Here is a 22,377-nt window from a genome sequence, read left to right on the forward strand (position 1 = left end):
TAGACTTTTTCAAACAAAATACAAGTTGAAGTAAAATAGCATTAAGAATGGCTGGCTTCATGAAATTTTCTGAAGGAAGTTAATGCTCTTATATTTTAGAAAATTCAAGATCTGCTCTGTAGAAAAGGGAAAACATGCTTCCCTTTTGCTACCATATATGCAATTCAGTCTTAATTCAAACGACTTGCAATAGATATGACATTAAGATCTAATTTTCTATTCTGAAGCTCTGAAGATATGCAGGAATTAATCAAGCAAATTCCAAGCAAAGACGAGACCTCTGGAGTGGAGGAAATTCAAGAGATGAAATGTTGGTGTCCTAGGAACACATACCAGAGGGAAAAAAAGAAACTGTGTGGAAGTAGATAGCTTCATTTCCAAGCCAGAAGCTAATGTCTAATAAAATGCTCAAGAATCACTGCACTGGAAAAGAGGCTCAATCATCCCAGCAAAGGCCTTAATGTTAAAATACTGTAGTGTGTGATTGCTAACTTAGTGCTCTAAAAATCAGAGTTCATTTCACTAGGTCCGTGATGGCGAACCTGTGGCACGCAGCACCCTCTCTGGTGGCACGCAAGCCGTTGCCCCAGTTCAGCTCTGCTGCACATGTGCGTGCGCCTCCTGCCAGCCAGTTGGTCTTCGGGTCTCTGCCACGCATGTGTGGGGGGCAGGGCACGTGCGGTGGGGTGCACATGCAAGGGGGCGGGATGCATGCATGCATGCATAGGGGGTGCAGGGGGGTGCACGCATGGGCAGGGGCGAGGCGCAAGCACAGGGGCCGCACACGCATTGTATTTTGGGGGTTCAGGCCTGCTTTGGGCACTCGGTCCGGAAAAGGTTAGCCATCACTGCACTAGGTTAACCATTCTATATCAGTGAATAAAGATGTGTATGGCACAAGATAGGATTGCACTGAGTTCTCCATATCTTCTAACTAAAATATCCCATCTTATGCCATGCACAAACACGGAGTACAAATCCCATTGAACTATATATTTTAGCACACACTGTAGTAACCATTATATATAGAATTGCTATGCTTCTCTTTTAGGCAGCTAGTCAGGATTACAACATATTCTCTGTAACAAAAAAGAGGTAGCACATTCAACTTTTTACCTCAACTTTGGAACCAGATAGCATCATACTATGTTATTGTTGATGGAAATGAATCATTGGAGACCGTTTCACAAAAGAAAAACTTGCTGCTACCACGATGTTAAAAATTGTTCCAAAGATGGCAAGGAAAATATATTTTTGTGTGATGTAAGGATATGCATGTAGAGCAAGTCTCAGTGCACCTTTAAAGTCATCCCCCAATTACCTCTCATGATACACAAGATATAACAAGAGCAAAAAGCCACAACTAGCATCATTCAAATAGTTCAGCAATATATTCCAATGCCTATCTGCACCCTGATCCAGTCTCTATGCAGGATTTGTGAACCTCAGCTCAAAATACTCAGCCCTGTTATATTTTTAAAAACACACTATCAACTTTATGGCACTCTTGGTCATATACATACTGTTTGCCCTTCTCTTTAAGGAAACTGATGGCAGAATGAGAAAAAATAAATTTAATCATCCATGGTAATATTGCGGAAGAGGTAAGCCATAGACTCCCCATTGTGGATGCGACGGATAGCTTCAGAAAGGATCAAGCTGATATCCACAGTCTTTATCTTGGGACACTGCAGTTTTTGTACTTCATGAGGAACTGTATTGGTGACCACAACCTATCAAAGTATAGTAAAAGAAAACGGCATCAGAAAACATGGTTGGAATATCTATTTAGAATCCATCCATGAAAAATATTACCTAAGAAAAAAATCAAGCTAGCAGCTCTTTGGAATTATTATTGGGAAACAGATTATTTATGTATGTAAGATTTCATCAGATAAGAAGGAATTATAGCTAGATTTGAGATTAAAGTATTTGCGATGTCCCTTGGCATGGTTTGAAATGCAGTTAACGGAATTACTGTAAGACATAGAAAATCAAAAATGAATTTGTTTTGGATATAATAAGAGAAAGCAAATCTATCAGTTGCATCACCAGTTATCACTGGTGCAAACAGACATAAAGGGTACAATACAGGTAGTCCTCGACTTATAACAGTTCACTTAGTGACTGTTCAAAGTTCAACATCAGTAAAAAAAAAGCGACTTATGACCATTTTCACACTTATGACCGTTGCAGCATTCTCGTGGTCATGTGATTTACATTTGGATGCTTGCCAACTGACTCATATTTATGACGGTTGTAGTGTCTTGAGGTCATGTGATCACCTTTTGCAACCTTCTGACAAGCAAAGTCAATTCACTTAACTGTGTTACTAATTTAACAGCTGCAGTGATTCACTTAACAAATGTGGCAAGGGAAAATCGTAAAATGGGGCAAAACTCACTTAACAACAGAAATTTTGGGCTCAATTGTGATCGTAAGTTGAGGACTACCTGTACAGAGTTTACAACTCAAGAATTTGATATGACATCCTCCTCCTAGACAGGATAGTCCTGAAATCACCATGCACTGAAATAAGAGTAAAATAGATCTGGAAGGATTTAGTGCATGTTTATATATGACACGGTTTTAAAAAACCCCTTCAGTATGTATTTCCTTGAAAAGGAATTTCTCTGACCCAAGAGTGGTAATTATATGCCCCTCTGCTTCACTGGTGGCACCTTAGTATAGTGGTATGGCACTCTTTATTTTTACAGGGCTAACATTCTCTGTCAATTCTATAAACGTCTACAACATCTGACATGTAGCTTTGTGTGTAGGTAATCTTAAAGTTGGTAGACACAATGCACCACTATACACCCTCTGTACTGCTCTGTTATATTTCCTACTTGAAGAAATGTATCTGACTGCTGCCACTGGCAACTGCTTCCTCTCCCTCCACACCATTAATTCAGAAAAACACCTGGGAGGCACAACTTTTCTTTAGGAAAATTATACACAGATCTGAAAGGACAGATTATTTGGACAGGAAGGCATCAAAACAGAGCCCTTTGTTTCCATAGTCTGGAAACATTCAGCACTGAATTATGGCTATACGGAGAACAAACTGTGCTGAAAAGGAGAAAAGCAGGAATCTTAAGGCACAAAAAAGACACATCTTTTAAAAGAAAAAATAAACCTTAGGTGGTCTCCTGTCTGAACATTTTGTTTTCAACTATTACTTTTTCTGAAATGACAGACTAATGACACTTAGTTTCCAATTTCAACTTATCCTGTTAACCCACGAAAGCCTGCTCTCTGCTACAGGTTATTTACTATAAAAAGGGCAGAATGAGATGAATGCAAGTAGAAACTGCTAGAATTTCTCTTTGGGCTCTGTATACACACAGTAGCAGTAACCTCTACGCATTTGTATCTGCCAATTGCTAATAACTATGGGATATTTCAAAACCAGAACTCTTTAGATAAGAGGCTCAAAATAAAGCTGCAAACAACACTTTCCCTAGAACTGCCAGCAAAGTAAAGTAGCTAGGCATACATACACCTACAGGCAGAGACAATTGGAAACAATTGAACTGAACTTGAAGTAGTTGGATGAAAAGGCGTTATCTCTTTCAAATGCTTTGCATGGACTTACTGTGTGTTATAGATATATTCATGCACATACTCAATTAGATCCCTCCCCCAATAAAAAATTTTTCTTTTATTTTAGAGAAGGTTTTTTGGTTCTAGTTCTGCTTTTTGTTCTTTGTTTTGGAAAAAAGACATTCAAATTATTAATCCATTGCATACAGAAACTTGCCTCATCAATTGAGGACTCTTCAATTAGACGTGGGGCATCAGCAGACAACAGACCATGAGTGGCCATGATAAAGATCTTGTAAGCACCACGCTCTTTCAGGATTTCGGCAGCTGCCACAAAACTTTCAACATCATCAATTATGTCATCCTGAGAAGAAAAGCATATCCCAGTTAAATTCTGTAAAAAAAGAATAAAAGGAGCTATGCTCTTGCCTCAAATGCTTTAGCACTAATATAAATTCAAAAAGGTCTGACGAATTAAAAGTATTTGCCTAATGTTTTTCATCCACAAACATTTTAACAAGTATTTTCTATCAGCACAATATAGATTGCATCTTAAGATGTAATAACTTTTCCCCAAAATGTTTTGAAAGAATTAAAAAAAAAACCAGATAATATTCAAAAATTTAAATTTAACTTTGACTGCATTGTTAGTTACCTTTCCCCCAAAGTTAGATTTACAAAATAGCTGCCCTGATTTAGAAATACACTATGTTCTAGAAACAACCTGGAATATCTGGAATATCTTCGGAAAAGGTCACGTTTCATCGTGCCTTCATATTGTGAGAAATTTTTACACAGGTTCTGTCAACTGACATACCTAGTGTCAGGAAGCCAGATTTAACTACAATACCACTGAATTTAGTAACATCTGTTTCTAAATAGTTTTTAACTTCTATATGTATTTGTATTTATTATGGCTGTTCACCGCCCTGAGTCCTTCGGGAGTAGGGCGGTATACAAATATGAAAAATAAATAAATTAAATAAATAAATAAATAATGAAACAATGTACCAAGTTCATATAATTAAAAAAGATATTAAAAGCTATCCTGCTGAAACTGGCTACAGTAATATATAATATTATATAATCTTAGTAAGACATAAGGTTAGTCATTCCCTCAGAATAGGAAAACTGTATACTGATAACCCTTCAGAATTGTGTTTTGTTTGCACATTTATCAAAACATACAGATTTCAGAAACCAATATTATGTCTATTATAAACAGGATCGTGTGGATGATGTAGAACATCTGTCTTTAATTAAGCACAGCAAAAGTGGAAAGGGATATTGTGTGACTGCTGAAAAGTGTCAGCATAATCAATATTGGCTTTGAGCCCAGAACTAAAATCCAAGCTATATTCAGATATAAATAATTAAGCAGAGTTCAAACTGAAGATGTTCACATTTGCTCTCTGGCCTTTTTCATTCCTTACCACAATTATGGCAATTCTACCTCCAACATCTCCAACTACTGTTATAGGTGGTTTCTCTTTGGCCATCATCACTATAGGAGGGAAACAAACCCAGAACCATAGATTTATTGTACAGTAGGTATACATGTTCTTGCTTTGTAAATTAATGCATAGCATAGTGTTTTACTGTAGTGTTCATATTGCATCACTAAAGATTTATCTTTAATTATTTCCTTATTGTTTACAATTGGATTATGACCAATAAAGAAGTAATTAAAGATATCTCTTTAATTGGATTGTAACCAATACAGAACCAATTACTGTATATGTGAATTAATATACATACATATGTAGATAATATATTGCAAGCTCCCTACATGAGATAAATATATTTCCATTTTAAACCCAAATGCCCTGAGCATTAGTGTGCCTGTCTGACATTTTAAAAAATTACAACCAAAGGCTGAAATGAAGTTGGAATCAACCAGACTTGGGATCACTACTAAATATTAAAAAATCAGACAAAATAATACAGACATATAGTAAAGTAGCTGATATTGTACCATTCCAAATGTGATTTCATTCAATACTAGCTGAATACCCGTACTCCACTACAAAACTATGTGATCGGGCTTGATAAATGGACACTTACAGCTTGAAAATTAATGAGTAGTTACGATCAGCCTCTCCTCTCCCCTTCTCTCCCCCAGCCTTGTCCCACAGAAGCCTCTCCTATCCTATCCCCTTCTCTCCCTCAGCCTTGTCCCACAGAAGCCTCCCCTATCCTAACCTCTTTCTCTCTCAGCCTTACCCCACAGAAGCCTCCCCTATCCTATCCTCTTCTCTCCCCCAGCCTTGTCCTACAGAAGCCTCCCCTATCCTATCCCCTTCTCTCCCTCAGCCTTGTCCCACAGAAGCCTCCCCTATCCTAACCTCTTTCTCTCTCAGCCTTACCCCACAGAAGCCTCCCCTATCCTATCCCCTTCTCTCCCTCAGCCTTGCCCCAGAGAAGCCTCCCTATCTTATCCCCTTCTCTCCCTCAGCCTTGTCCCACAGAAGCCTCCCCTATCCTATCCTCTTTCTCTCTCAGCCTTACCCCACAGAAGCCTCCCCTATCCTATCCTCTTCTCTCCCTCAGCCTTGCCCCACACAAGTCTCCCCTATCCTATCCCCTTCTCTCTCAGCCTTGTCCCACAGAAGCCTCCCCTATCCCATCCTCTTTCTCTCTCAGTCTTACCCCACAGAAGCCTCCCCTATTCTATCCTTTTCTCTCCCCCAGCCTTGTCCCACAGAAGCCTCCCCTATCCTATCCTTCTCTCCCTCAGCCTTGCCCCATAGAAGCCTCCCTTATCCTATCCTTCTCTCCCTCAGCCTTGCCCCATAGAAGCCTCCCTTATCCTATCCTTCTCTCCCTCAGCCTTGCCCCATAGAAGCCTGTCCTATGCTATCTCCTTCTCTCCCTCAGCCTTGCCCCACAGAAGCCTCTCCTATCCCCTTCTCTCCCTCAGCCTTGTCCCACAGAAGCCTCCCCTATCCTATCCTTCTCTCCCTCAGCCTTGCCCCATAGAAGCCTCCCTTATCCTATCCTTCTCTCCCCCAGCCTTGTCCCACAGAAGCCTCTCCTATCCTATCCCCTTCTCTCCCTCAGCCTTGCCCGAGAAGCCTCCCTATCTTATCCCCTTCTCTCCCTCAGCCTTGTCCCACAGAAACCTCCCCTATCCTATCCTCTTTCTCTCTCAGCCTTACCCCACAGAAGCCTCCCCTATCCTATCCTCTTCTCTCCCTCAGCCTTGCCCCACACAAGTCTCCCCTATCCTATCCCCTTCTCTCTCTCAGCCTTGTCCCACAGAAGCCTCCCTTATCCTATCCTTCTCTCCCTCAGCCTTGCCCCATAGAAGCCTGTCCTATGCTATCTCCTTCTCTCCCTCAGCCTTGCCCCACAGAAGCCTGTCCTATGCTATCCCGTTTTCTCCAGTTATTTTCAAGTTGGGAGGGGGAGTAGAACATCTAACTAATTAGCATCAGAGTGTGTTATAATAATATAAGAAATACTAATGCTCTGATGGTCATTTTGAAAAATCCTTTCTTAGTGAGCACCTAGAAGCCAAGAGGAACATAAGTGGCAAATTTCAAGTTTGTAGACTTTACGGTTCTGGAGATTTCATGATTACGGCGTGAGTAGTTTTTGCTTTTATATATATAGATTATTACTGTAGGAGGCAGTTGTGAAGACAGATTAATTCTGTGTCAGTGGATACTTGGAAGTGAGTTCCACCATGCCCATTTGTGGTGATAACCTTCAATAAAAATTTTAATTACAAACAAACCCAAATGCAAACTAGCTTCCTCAAAATTAGCATTTCTGTTTCCAATAAACGGATGGCTACCTACTACTCAAAAACAATAATTTGCTAAACAGAAATTTACTAATATTTTACTGGCAAATGCTACTTCATTCATAATCTTCCAACACCAATAGAAGCAAATAATTTGCTATTAAATTTCAGCTGATTATAGTGCAATCCAAATCATAATGCTAGCAGTAGTAAATTATACACATTTCTTTACCTATTGCAATATGTACTGTAAAAAATGGGATACTACTTAAAAGTGCAAACCTACCCAATGTTTAGAAATATTATGTTTTACTTTTACATGCTTGCTGATTTTATAAAAGATTCCAGTGTAGACATTCTTCCAGGCATAAACCAAAAGGAAGCAATAAATGTTATTAGAATCCTACTTCTCAATATGCTATTTCTACACTTAGATATGTTTAATCATATAAGCCCCCACTTTCAACATGAAGAAATGCAGTGTAAATACAGATAAATTCTATACTTGACAACTTGATGGTTTAGCCAAATATAACAGATTCTAGATTGTCCCCTGATGTAGAGAAAAATATAATTTGACAATGTGAGTGGACAAGTTTGACAAGCTACTGTGTACAAATATAGAAAAATGTAACAACATACAGGGTAGCTCCAGGCCAGTGCACAACGTAGTATTTTTTACTGTTGGAGGAGAGTGCCGCCCATCATCCATGTCTTGCTCTGTGCACTGAGCCTCTCCATGGATAACTGCCAGGCCTAACCGCAGTCGCTCAGCATAAGACTGGGCCCTGCGTAAGTAGGAACCAAGTATTAGTCAAGGCAAGACTTTCTCTGAGAAACTTTAAAGATATATTCACTTACCCATTTTTCAAACAAGGTGAAGAAAGGAGTCATGCACGCTTTTTCATCAATTGATGAAAATTAAAATTATGCTTCCTTTCAGCAAAATAGTACAGATGCTTTTGGCCCTTTGATTTTTCCCCCCAATAAGCATTTTTTTTCTATTAAGTATATATTATTTTTAAGCATTCATGGATGCACGAAAAAGCTGTGTTTTCATTTCTGAAAAATGTCTTATTGGGCTTCTAGGGAAAAAAAATGCTATTATTTAGCCTACTGACTTATGCATAAAAGATAATCTAAGCTTTTAATTTGGGGATCTTAATTAAAAATTTCTACGCTAAAGTGGTTCAGTGCATATATCCATTTAATTCCACTTATTAGAGATCCATTTTGAAGGGCATTATTTGGAGAATGATCCCCTAAATTTGGAAGTCATTGGCATATAAGATTCAATTTCTATGGTTGTGCATAAACCCAGATCTAAAGAGAAATATATAATTTGACAATGTGAGTGGATAAGCACATGGATTCCCAGGAATTCTGTACTAGCATCTTTTCCAGAGATTGTACAAAATGTTCTAAACCACATTTGGTCATTGAATTTTGATCTCTGTACAATCCTACTAGGTGGAATTTTGCAGATAAGAATTTTGTAATATAGGTAGTCTTTGCTTAACAATCTGTCATTTAGCGACCATTTGAAGTTATGACAACCCACAACCCAGTTCCAGAGTTCCAATGGCCGCACATGTCCCTGTGGACATGAGATCGCATTTGGGGCGCTTTGCAACAGACTCACATTTATGACTGTTTGCAGAGTCCCACGGTCACATGACCGCAATTTTCGGTGGTTTCTGGCGTTTACTTCCAGTTTAAGCAAAAAATGCTCATTGGATAATATGGATTCATTTATCAACCAACACATTTGATTAACAATTGCTGCAAAACAGGTCATAAAATTGGGCATGGCTACATGGTGACCTGCTTAATTACCATCATGACTTGTAATCATAATTCTGGGCTCCTCTGCACTCATAAGTCAACGACTACCCATATTCATATCTAAATAAATACCTCTTAGCAGCATCAGGACTCTTTGCTACTATAACTGCATTCCTATAATCAGGAATCTAAAAAAAAAAAAAAAGAAGGGAGAAACGTTTTGATTTTAAAGCAGTTTGGTTCTGAAAGTAATTGTGTTTACAAGTAATTATTTGTTATTATTTGACTGGGGAAAAATCATTTAAGGACTACCATACTTGGTAACTTTTAAATAAGTGCTGAATCCATTACTATAAAATAATTACACTTCCTTTTTCTTTAACTGTGTGAGGGATTACCCATTATAATATGAGGCTAGGTTGTGTGAGAATGTGAGGCCAGGATGAAGATGCCATCATGTTAATATGAGGCAGGCATGTAGACGAAGAGGACAAGAACCAGGAATCTTGTCAAAAAGATCTCTTCACGAGATAGTTAAGAACAAACCAAATTATTAAGGATCAGAGAAGAAGTGATACTGCTCAGTCTATACATACATACATAATCAGCAGACAGACAAGGGAGATTGGGGGTTTAACATAGAGATTCCCCCATCCCATTGAGAGTTACCATACTTTGTTTTAAATCAACAAAGCAAGAGCTTTGTGGAATAAAAGGGATTCTGAAGCCTGCCCACTCTTTGAATCATCTTGGACTCAGACATGGCAGTTTCAGTCTATCTAGCTAGTGCCTGGCAGCCTAGTTGAGAAGGATGTTGGTAACAGGGATGAATGCATGTGAGAGAGCAACTGTAGGTTTAATCATTAGGTCTCCATTTATTCCACCAGAACTTGACATGCCTCATTGTTTGGTTGAAAATGATTTCTGTGTGTTCCTAATTATTTCCTGGCTGTTCAATGGAGTTGCGTGTGTCATAACCTCTAGTCACAACTCTCTGGAAAACCCAGGTAGAAAACACGGGTAGTTGCAAAATCTGCTTGTCTCAATAGGCTGCATGTGTGAATGATCGTAACCTAAATTTGGGAGCAGGTGTAACAATACTCAGTACTCCAAAAGTTTTTTCATTATCTGTACTGTCTCAGTTAGGTATGAGATAATATAGATACAAAAACATCATCTTCTAATAGAACAAAGGTTATGACTATTAAGAGATCAAAATCATTTTATACCTCTTCCTGTATATACTGAAGCAAGAAAGGCGATGCTCTCAAGTTGTCAACAGGAAAGCTAAAAAAACCCTGTATTTCTTTTTGATGAAGATCCATAGTGATGATGTGGCCTAAACCTAAAAACCAAACAAATATAAAACATTATATATACAACTTCCAACAATTACAGAGGGATAGCTAATTATTTAAGCTGGAATTAACAGCTTGCTATCAGGATGGACTTAAATCACAAGGCAGGAAATCTCATTTTAATGTTTAAAATCACATTTAGTTATTGAAGAAAGATTCTGTAATTATAATGTGCATTCCTGATGTCTGTTATAACCTGAATACACATTCTTCAGTGTTTCAGGAAAGATTCATACTCTAAGAAGCAAACAAAGGATATTTAATCAAAACTTTTTCAGATTAAAAGAAAGTGGTATAATGATTTTAGCACCAAAAAAGCTGATTAACATTAGTGAAGTCATTAAGAAATGAACTAGCTCCAATTATTTGCGGTTACAGGTAGTCCTCAACTTACAACCACAATTGAGCCCAAAGTTTATATTGCTAAGTGAAACATTTGTTAAACGAACTTTTCCCCATTTTATGACATTTTTTCCAAGATCTTAAGTGAATCATTGAAGTTAGTAACAAGATTGTTAAACGAATCTAGATTCCCTTTTGACTTTTCTTATCAGGTTACAAAAGGTGATCACATGACCCCAGGATACTGCAACCATCATAAAAATGAGTCAGTAGTCAAGTGTCTAAATTGTGACCGTGGAATGCACAATGATTGTGTGAAAAACGGTCATAAGTCACTTTTTTCAGTGCTGTTGTAACTTGAAATGGTCACTAAATGAGTTATTGTAAATCGAGGACTACCTCTATTTGGAGGATATTTTTCTTATGATATACTAACAGAATGTTATATATAACAGAATATGCTAACCCATAGCCTTTTACATTATTGATAAAAAAAGGAACAGCTGAATCATTTGCATTTCGTGTCCCTTTCTTTCTTACACACAAATATATACAACAGGGCATAAACAAAGAAGGAAAAATCACAGATATTTTTAACACAAAGATTTGTCATTCGCTAAGCACACATGCACATGCACACACACAAATTAGGGGTAAAGCACAGAATCTTGGAATCTGTGATGGAAACTTCTAATCCTCATTTACTAGTGAGTTCATTACTATGGAGTCTCTTTCAAATATCAGTATGAGTGATTCTAAACATGTTTTTTTTTTAATAATTGTTCTGATAGCTTTCCCGCAGAAAGCTATTCTTATAGCAGAAGGCAAAACTCTACAAAATCAGTTATTCTTGTCGCCATCTTTGGTGACAGATCAAACATCGCTTAGATGAACTGCGAGAACTAAAACCAATGTTGCCTCTAATCAGCCCATTTACCTGCTTTAGCCAACATGGAAGCCAGGAGTTTACAGACTATTGAGCCTCTCTTCCTCATTTTGCTTTGTTTGCTATAAGGGAAGTAGGGAATTACACCTGTGATGGTTTTGGCACAGGATGTTTTCAGTGCATAAACCATAATCAACAGTTCCATTACTGCAGTGTTCACATCTCTGAAAAGGTAGAAAATACAGATCAGTTATCTCTGTGTCCATAATCCTACAATATCGGATATTTTGTCAAGACAAAATCAATTGTAGGCTATGTTTTACACTACATCATAATTTGCTGAATAGTCCATACATAAAATTAAGGCACAGATTACAAAACGCAATAGCTGTGAAAAATAGTTTGTAAATCATTAACAAACTTTTGCAATGCATATCCAGGCAAGATTTAAGACCATGTTCTAGGACATAACATTTTGTATACAATTAATTAAACTATACACTTAACTTGTACATAGTACATTTCAACTAAGAAGACATCCCAGAACAGCAGTAATCATTAGCAGCAAGGATAAACTGTAGTGGGGTTGGGAGAAGAGTATTTGCATGTGTTAATTTGTTAGGAAATTTCATACAGAACTAGTAAACTCAACAGGACAGTTCATTTATCCAAGAAAATGCATTTTAATTTTCACTATTCAAGGACAATGTACAAAACTCTCACCTGGGAATTGTCTGAATAATGAATACATCTTGTCCTCGGACTGACTCTTTTATTTCAACTCTTGTTTCTGCAGAGAAACACAGGTAGTTAAACAAACTTTGCAAGACTGTCTAATGGTATCCTTAAACTACTAATAGCAGCATTGAAATACACGGGTTGGATGGGGTTAAAAAAGAATCCATTACAAATCTATCCTACTCTAATGAAAATAAAACATATCCTACAGAAATGAATGGCATTTGAATCTTAAAAGAAATCTGTTATTATATATTAAATTTAAGGACAAAAGTTTTTACACCACAAATATTTGCTGATGTGAATAAATTCTGTTCTCTTTGCCAAGCCATTTCTGTCTGTCTATCCTTAGCTCTAGCTACCCTCCACCTCTTTCTAGATGTTTGGAAAGTTGTACTATAGATTCCCCTTCTGAAAACCAACAGTGTACAGTTAACGGGTTGAACTAAAATTAGGGAAAGCCAGATTCAAGTCCACTCTTAGCAATGGATGAGTCTCTGTCTACCTCAAATGGCTGTTGCAGAGAAAAGGAATGGAAGAATAGAATGCTGAGTATATCATTTTGAGCTCCTGGAGGTTCTAATGCACAGTTAAATAATCGTAATAAATAAATCCTCATTTAAAGGGCTTTTGAACAGAAGATTTATCACATTCATAATTCTTCTGACGAGACTTCCCATTATGGCAGGGAGAGAAATATATAATTTATCAAGCAACTTCTCAAAGCAAACCTGCACACATTAGTTAGACTACGTATATGTCATTGCCTCCAGGTGCAGTGATAAAAGTTTTCATTGTTTTTTAATCCCTATATAGATCTTTCCCCAATTTATCAACTTTTATAAGCAACAGTAACATCATCATATAGTTGTCATGCTTCTGCAGTTGAGCACAAAACCAAGAAAACATGCAGCTGTAAAATGGGTGCTTGGTGCACATTCTAAACCATACTTTGCTCTTCAAATCCAGAGCTCTGCACAGCCCCAATGTCAAGACACCTTCCATTCAAAAATTCTGATGCAGCTAGCTCGAATCTGAAATATTGATAGTAGATACAGGAAGACCTTGCTCTGTTTAGCAATTGTTGAAAGTTATGTCTTTGCTGGGAAAAAAAAAAATATTATGACTGTTCCTCACATTTATGACCTTTTCAGTGTCCCCTGCAGGCACATGATCACCATTTGCATGCTACACAGCTAACTTCCAATATGCAGAAGCTGGCAATAAAATCGCAAGTCACAATCACTTGATGTCTCGCTTAATGACTGTGGGTTATTGGCTTAACAACCACAGTAAAAGCGAGGCTGTAGGTTCATTATCATCAAATGATGTTTCATTTAACAATCATGTTGCTCAATGATAGAGTTGCCAGTCCCAATTGTGGTTGTTAAGTGAGGACTACCTGTATAGCAACTCAGATGTAGGAAAAATCATGTTCCAGTCCAGGACTGTAGAGACCAATTCCTATCTGCACTCAGTTATGAAATCCATTAACTCTCAGGTCTACTTATCTCACAAGATTTTTGCATGGTTAAAAAAACCACAACTTTGAATCCTTGGAAAAACACATAGTAAATTTTGTAAGAATAAACACAGCCTAAGTAGTTCACCACACAGAAATGAATCTAGTTCAATAGTTACCTAGTCATAGACAGAAATATAGAAATGTTTCAAAATGTTGTGGAAGCAACAAGATAATCAAAAAAGGACTACAGGTAGTCCTTTGACTTACAACAGTTCATGTAGTGACCGTTCAAAGTTACAACAGCATTGAAAAAAGTGACTTATGATCATTTTTCACACTTATGATTATTGCAGCACCCCCATGATCATGTGATCAAAATTCAGATGCTTGGCAACTAGTTTATATTTATGACAGTTGCTGTGTCCCGGGGTCATGTGATCACCTTTTGCAACCTTCTCACAAGCAAAGTCAATAGGGAAGCCAGATTCACTTAACAACCAGGTTACTAACAACTGCAGTGATTCACTTAACAACTGTGGCAAGAAGTCGTAAAACGGGACAAAACTCACTTAACAAATGTCTCACTTAGCAACATAAATTTTGGGCCCAACTGTGGTTGTAGTTCAAAGACTATCTGGCTCTCATTGGCCATTTTAAAATCAGCAAAGAATAAATAGGATCATGAACAGAAACTACCTTTGGGTTTCAAACTTGTTTATTGTTTTTTGTATGTTTTGCTTACACCTATTGTATCTATGGGTCTTTGGACCCCCCAGATCTGGGGATATTCCATCTCTGATCTTGGATCGAGTAGCACATCCCCCTTTAAGGATGGTCTGCAGTCTGGGAGCCTTCTTGGATTTGCAGTTCTTGCTTGAAGAGCAGGTACCAGTTGCGGCCAGGAATAAATGTCAATTCTATCTGGTACACACATTCTGCCATTTTCCTAGAGTGGAGCTCCTGTCACTCATGACCTAGTGGCTTGACTAGTCCATTGTGCTGAACATGGGGCTGGCCTTGAATTGCACCTGGAAAGTTCAACTGGTCCAGAATGTGGCAGTGTGAGCAGTGATGGGAATGCCTCTGTAAGCCCACATAACACTTCTGCCCTGTGGGCTGCATTGATTTTTGGTTTGCTTCCAGGCGTGATTCAAGGTGCTGGTTGTTACCTATAAAGCCCTACATGGCACAGGACATGATTACTTGAGGGATTGCCTGTCTCTGATAACATCTGCCATTTGATTCAATCCTACGGGATAGGCATACTCCAGGTTTGTCTGATTCAACGCCATCTATTGGGACCCTAGAAGCATGCCTTTTCTATAGCAGTGCTTGTTGTCGGGAACTAGATTTCCCCTGAGATTTGGATGGCACCCATTCTGCCATTATTCAGAAGAGCCATGAAGACCTTGTTTTACATGCAGGCCTTTGGCAAGGTAGTATGAGCTTCATCATGCTTGCCATATTTAACTTTTAACCTTTATTGTTTTAATGTATTACTATTATTCATGTAGACTAGATTGGTCTGGTCAAGTAGTTTTTCTTTTTGTGAGTTTCTAAATGTAACAAAGAATGATCAGCTTGCATATGGTAAGATCTCATATTAAGACTTACCTAGTGGCGATAAAAGCGGCAAAATGTAACTATTTTTCTGCTCTTATCGCATCGGCAGATAATCGGCTGCCCTGTTTAGGGTGACCTGCTCCCTCCTCCATCTGGGAGCACGGGAGGATCCCTTGCAGGGTCGTGCTGAGGATTTTGTCCAGTATCTGTATGATAAAATCACTCAGATTCAGGAAGGCTTGGTCTCTGACTGGGTAGGTACAGACGGGATGATGGGTGCCGGTCTTGAGACTGCCATTTGGGAGGAGTTTGACCCCGTTGCTCCCGAGGACGTGGACAGGATACTGAGGCGGCTGAACGTGACCACATATTTATTGGACCCGTGTCCCTCCTGGTTGGTGCTGGCCTCCCGGGAGGTTACGCGAGGCTGGGTCCAGGGGATTATCAACGCTTCCTTGAGTGAGGGTGTCTTGCCATCCGCCTTGAAAGAGGCGGTGGTGAGGCCCCTCCTCAAGAAGCCTGCTCTGGATCCGGCTGTTTTGGCTAACTACCGTCCGGTCTCCAATCTTCCCTTCTTGGTGAAGGTTGTCGAGAATGTGGTGGTGCGACAGCTTCCTGGGTACCTGGATGAAGCTGTCTATCTGGATCCGCTCCAGTCCGGCTTCAGGCCTGGGCACAGCATGGAAACGGCATTGGTCATGTTAGTGGATGATCTCTGGAGGGCTCGGGATAGGGGTTGCTCCTATATCCTGGTTCTGTTAGATCTCTCAGCGGCTTTTGATACCATCGACCATGGTATCCTGCTGCGCAGGTTGGAGGGGTTGGGAGTGGGGGGCACCGTTCTGTGGTGGTTCTCCTCCTATCTCTCCGACCGGTCGCAGTCGGTGTTGGCAGGGGGGCAGAGGTCGACCCCGAGGCGCCTTGTTTGTGGGGTGCCTCAGGGGTCGGTCCTCTCGCCCCTTCTGTTCAACATTTATGTGAAGCCGCTGGGTGAGATCATCCGTGGCTTTGGGGTGGAGTTCCATCAGTACGCTGATGATATTCAGCTGTACATCTCCACCCCAGGCCATCCCAACGATGCCCTTGAAGTGATGTGCCGGTGCCTGGAGGCTGTGCGGATCTGGATGGGGAGTAACAGGCTTCGACTCAACCCTTCCAAGACCGAGTGGCTGTGGTTTCCGGCGTCCCAATATAGCCAGCTGGTGCCATCGCTGGCTATTGGGGGCGAGTTATTGGCCCCCACGGATAGGGCTCGCAACTTGGATGTCCTCCTGGATGCACAACTGTCTTTAGAAAAGCATATGACGGCCGTGGCCAGGGGGGCTTTTTATCAGGTCCGCCTGATTCGCCAGTTGCGTCCCTTTCTGGATCGGGACTCCTTACGCACAGTCACTCAGGCACTCGTCACTTCCGGCCTGGACTACTGCAATGCTCTCTACATGGGGCTCCCCTTGAGGAGCCCCCGGAGGCTCCAACTGGTGCAGAGCGCGGGGGATTATGGGAGCGAGGGGGCACTCCCATGTGACACCTTTCCTGCGTGAACTGCATTGGCTTCCAGTGGTCTTCCGGATGCGCTTCAAGGTGTTGGTTACCACCTTTAAAGCGCTCCATGGCATAGGACCTGGGTATTTGCGGGACCGCCTTCTGCCGCTGATAGCCTCCCACCGACCAGTACGCTCCCACAGAGAGGGACTCCTCAGGGTGCCGTCAGCCAGGCAATGTCAGCTGGCGACCCCCAGGGGGAGGGCCTTCTCTGTGGCAGCTCCTGCCCTCTGGAACGATTTGCCCCCGGAGATACGAAGGATATCGGATCTCCGGGTCTTTCGCCGTGCCCTGAAAACTTTTCTTTTCCATCAAGCAGGGCTGGCGTGAAACCCCCCCCCCCTTTTTTAGTCTTTTTAGTTTTTTAGCTCTTAATTGTCAATGGGTTTTAATTCGAATTGTTTTAAATTTGGGCCAAAGTATGTAATTCTTTTAATAATTTTAAATTTTATATTGGTATGTGTTTTAGTTCTGGCTGTGCACTGCCCTGAGTCCACTAGAAGGGCGGTATACAAATTGAATAAAATAAATAAATAAATAAATAAATATGCTGTGGCATTTAAATTGTTTATCTGATTGTAAGATTGTAAGCTTGTATCTCACATATTTTTATTCTGCTGACATACCTCCATTGGTTTCTTGGTACACCACAGATTTTCCAAGTTCAGCACCAAGACGCCTATAAGAGAAGTATTTTCAAGATTTAGATTCTTCACAATAGCTTTAAAATGAAACTGTTCATTGTGCAATTATTAGAACAATAAAGGTCACCTATCTGCAAAAATTAAACTTTAATTATATTCTATGAACATTAGAAGTGCAAAGCTGAATCAAATCAAGGCATCTCTTTTCCAGCATACGGTTCCAATAATGGCAACCAGATTCTTAAGGGAGTCCATAAACACAACCTTGCCATACAGAATTTGTGTTTCTAGACAACTAGTATTGGGGCTGGTATTATCTCTGATACTTGAGATAACATAGAACCATTATTATTCCTAGCCACTGAACTGGTTTGCTGCTGTGTAAAGCAATTACATTCCTTTTGCCGCCTAGCCCATCATTAACTTTATATTTATAATCAAGTTAAATTTAGTTATTTAAAATAAACACAAATCATAATAAATCACAAATCATAATAAAGCTATACAGAGTAAAGCATGAATATCATTTTCAATGGTCATCTTGCAATCTTGCTTAATGACTTTTAAAATTTGGCTTCTAGATGTTGTTTGAACCCTGTATTGATTAAACAATCTACAGCTTTCTAAAAATAAAAAAGAAGAGCAACTATGTAATTATGAGCTACCTAAAGAAACTGATTTTGTACCAGAGTCCTATTTTAACACTACATTCATTTCTAATTATATTAAATCTTCAAGTTAAAACCTCCAAAGGCCAACACGCATTACTTTGGAAGGAGTTAAGAAAATGTGATTTATTTATTTACAACGCTCTGCACTTGCAAATATGATGTTTCTAAATGAAATTCTGAGCAAGCCTTATAATTTTCAGTGCCTTGTTCAGTGTTCCCTTCCCTGTTCTTACTATTACTAATACTGAAATATTATTTTTATTCTGATTTTATCATATTGAGAATATTTCAAGGGTTAACAATATTACATCAAAATGAACGTATCTTTGGTTTCAGTTATACATATACAGAGATTTTGGGATGAGGTAGGTCTGATATTTTTCATGAAATGAATAATCTTTCAAGGGCATACTAATACAGCTTTTGGTGAAGTTGCCTATCCAGCTGTTTAGAAAACTGACTGAAGATCAGCTAATACTAGCAAGTTTCCACACTAGTTGATGGCAACAACATTGCCTCCTCTGACAATCTCACTAGTCAAACTTGGGCTGCTAATTTATGAAGCTAACCAACCCAAACCCACTCAATATGGTAGACTGTGTATAAATATATATACCCTGTTTTCCCCAAAATAAGACATCCTCTGATAATAAGCCCAATTGGACTTTTGAGCGCATGGCAATAAGGCCAAGCACTTATTTCAGGGTTCAAAAAAATATAAGTCAGGGACTTATTTTTGGAGAAACACTGTAGGAGAGCATTGAGTTCCTTAAAATATTAAAAGGGTTACTTTTATAGAATTTAGATCATCTCAAATGAGACAATGAAGAGTTATCAGAACAAATGAGGTGGTACAACAAGAACTGACATATTAACCTCCTCTACAAGGAAGAAATTAAAGAAGTAAGCCCCACTGGATGAAACTGACAACCAGGTCATAAAAAACAGCTATAGGAGATAGTCCAGAACTGTAGATATAAAGAAAAACTGAACAGAAAAATTCAGAATGAGTAAAAGCTAGTAAGGTATTAGATATGAAGAAAAGGTTTTCCAGCATTATTACCTATTAGATATCTACTCAATGCTGTTTTAACAAATTTTGATAGTGTATGAGAGAAAAAAACCTTGAGACAATATACAAAATCAATCCCTGTATCTACTTATTTCCAATCTCAAAAAGCAATAATAATAGACATGCAAGATTTTAAAGTTGCATGTAAGAAAATAAGGTTCCAAATATGTGGCACAACTGTGAATACAGAATGTAAATGTCAATATTAAAAAATAACAAGTTGTATATCATAGGTTTTTCTCATGCAATTTTATGTTCCAAAGCATGCTCTCAACAGAAGGCAGCTCAAGTAGGCTGAAACTAACAATATCAATACCCCAGCTTCTCATCTATGCAATGTTAATGGAAAAGTCAACAAAATTATTCCGTTAATAGCTTTCAAATTAGCCATCATGTTGTAGACTGTTTAATCAGTAAAAACTAGGGCCTATAGAATCTTATCAGTAAGTCCCTAGTAGTAAAACATAGGCACTCAGCTTTGACTCTGAAAACTTTGAGAGCAGAGCAAAATTTTTGCTTCTAATCTTGTAAAACCTCAGAGATACACTAAAAAGAAATGCCATCTCTTCTAGCTCCATAGCATCTTAAAATTAATATCACTATTAGCAAATACAGATTTTGGTTGGCTGTCAAAATCAGCCACTGAACCATTAAGCCACTTAACCTTAAGATGAAATTTTTAATTGTTTTTAATTGTTTTAAATGTTTAATTGGTAATGAGTTTTAATTGGGCCAAATTTATATATCTTTTAATTGTTTTTTTAATATTTGTCCTGCATGTTTTTTAATTTTGGCTGTACACCGCCCTGAGTCCTCAGGGAGAAGGGCGGTATAGAAATTCAATAATAAAATAAAATAAAATAAAATAAATTAGGTGGGCTGTGCAGGCGCCGAACAATTATCAACAGTACAACCTAAATGTAGTAAATTATACAAAGGAAAAAGGCAATTAAACAATATATTTAAATTGCCCAGCAAGAATATAAAATACTATATTAACATATAGACATAAAGGGTTTTGTTTCTCAGCTGTATGAATGGAACTAAAACATGCACATACATGACAACTGGTGTTTGAAATATTTTAGATTGGACTTTAATAGACAGTAAGCATTCATGAATGCTTACTGTCTATTAAAATCCAATCTAAAATATTTCAAATACCAGCTGCAATTTAATAATTCTTACAAGACTTTGCTTCTTTAAATAAGATTCTTTAGTTTTGAAAAATACACATTCTTGACTTATACTGAAAAAAGTGGAAAACCAATTTTCCTTGGCAATTACAACAACAGGATTTACATTGTCTTATAGTAATTGCCAAGGACTAAAAGTCATTATGAAGACTGAGAGAACACAATGCTAAAAATTGTAATACACTCACTCAGTGATCCTCTTGGCCAGTTCTGTGCAGGCTGCTGAGGAATTTGCTGAGAAGACCCGGTAGCCACTTCTGGCTGCATTCATTGCCAAAGAATCATGCAACCCCCTTCGAACTCGAGAGTGAGAAAACACAGATTTATAAGGCAACAGCAGTTTCCTTGGCATCCTCCTCTTTAGTTCTCCAAATACTAGTATCACTCACACTGCACTGAGATGGTGATGTCGGTAAAAAAAAATTCTGGTTAGGAAAGACTTGCCCGTTTTCCAATAATTAGGGCAATCAGAAAAAGTTACATTCAAAGCAGCAGCACTTAAAACAGTAAGACATAAAACTAATGGAAGTCAAGGCTGGGCGTTTGCCTCCAGGAGTCAGAAAATCTTAAAAGCAAATCGTCACACTGATTATCAATACGTGGAAATGTCACAGGCCAAAAAGGTTGGTCAGAGAGAAAAGGAGACTTTTAAGTTTATTTGGGGAGGGGGGAGAGAGAGAGAGATTTGAGAGGACTGTCCACAATACGATTAGGCAGCGAAGGCAACAAGCAATGAAGCAATGCAATTTGGTTACATTACCAAACAGGGAAGACAGACACAGGAGGAGAGCCAATTTCTCTAGAGACAAAAGGGATAGTTCCAGAGAGGGGGAGCGGAGGGGTGTCCTCCCCTCTGGCAGTCCCAAAGAAAGTTAGTTACAGGTAAGCAGGCAGGACTGGATAGGATCTTCCCGGTAGAGACTCTGCGGGGCAAACAGGGGAAGGCAGGAAAATCCCCAATCCAGGAGAGACGAGGAAGTTGGAAAAACGGGGGTTGGAGAAGAAGCGAAAGGCAGCCACCTTCCTGGGACTTGTGGAGGGTGGGGCGGCTGAGGAGTTGAACCTAGGCAGCTGATTCAGAGGACCCAGAGACCCGCAGTTCTGACTGAGGCGAAAGGAAAGGAGACCCTTTTTCCCCCACTGGGAAAATAGAGGGAGCCAGACGGGGTGTGTATGGGGGGGGGGGAATAGGCAGAAGAGCGGGATTAAAAAACGAGACAGGTTTCGGAGGAGAGACACACACACACAAATGCAGAAAGAGCGAGGAGAGAGCAATAGGATGAGGCAAGACGGAGGATTCGAGCAGAAGCTTCCGGAGAAGCAGAGGCAGCTCCCGGGCAAAAGTCACTGAGGCGGCCGTGTGAACGTCCAGGCTCCCTCCCGCTCCAGCGATTCTCTTGGCCCCCAACTCGCTCTCAGCCTCAAACTCGGCGAGGCTCAAATCCGCCAGCACGCTCAGAAGAACACAGAGACGCCGCGCTAGAGCGCCCCCTCCCGCTCTCAGCGGCCATTTTGTCTCCGCGCTTCGCTGCTCTCGCCTGTTAAGACGCAGACATATTGACTGAGGGCAGAAGGGAAACGGTCCGTCGCTAACCTACCTACCGCTTTTCCCCCTTTAGCGCACGGGCAGACCTTCGGTCGACTCACCTCTTAAAAATTAAAACGCCGGACCACTCAGTCTACGGTTTCATGCACCTTTTTTAAACAGTGGATTCTTTTCCATCAATAAAGATGGTTACCTGTCTTGGCGGTCCAAGTAACCGTTAACAGGGGAAATCTCCTTGGAGAGGAACTTAATGGTCGTTGCAACGGAAGTGGGCG

General features: G+C 39.6%; 1 protein-coding gene across 5 annotated transcripts; it reads right to left on the reverse strand.

Moving 5' to 3' along the window:
* Positions 1 to 1,559: 1,559 nt before the first annotated feature.
* PRPSAP1 (phosphoribosyl pyrophosphate synthetase associated protein 1) lies at positions 1,560 to 22,371 on the reverse strand. Of its 5 annotated transcripts, none has more exons than XM_034408574.3 (11): positions 22,204 to 22,371; positions 20,745 to 20,951; positions 17,600 to 17,652; positions 12,389 to 12,455; positions 11,717 to 11,889; positions 10,309 to 10,424; positions 9,212 to 9,267; positions 7,937 to 8,082; positions 4,980 to 5,050; positions 3,764 to 3,910; positions 1,560 to 1,733 (listed from the first exon to the last, which is right to left on the reverse strand). In XM_034408574.3, the coding sequence occupies exons 2-11, from the start codon at positions 20,906 to 20,908 to the stop codon at positions 1,575 to 1,577; spliced, it is 1,152 nt and encodes a 383-aa protein (XP_034264465.1). In that variant the 5' UTR covers positions 20,909 to 20,951; positions 22,204 to 22,371; the 3' UTR covers positions 1,560 to 1,574. The 5 variants fall into 5 exon arrangements, with proteins under 5 accessions (XP_034264465.1, XP_034264466.1, XP_087743343.1 ...); XM_034408575.3 differs by having other exon boundaries at positions 20,745 to 20,856; positions 22,204 to 22,363; XM_087887217.1 differs by having other exon boundaries at positions 20,745 to 20,856; positions 22,296 to 22,323.
* Positions 22,372 to 22,377: the final 6 nt, after the last annotated feature.

Source organism: Pantherophis guttatus, chromosome 2, assembly GCF_059756535.1.
Source record: "Pantherophis guttatus breed Tessera chromosome 2, ASM5975653v1, whole genome shotgun sequence".
Lineage (NCBI taxonomy): Eukaryota > Metazoa > Chordata > Lepidosauria > Squamata > Colubridae > Pantherophis > Pantherophis guttatus.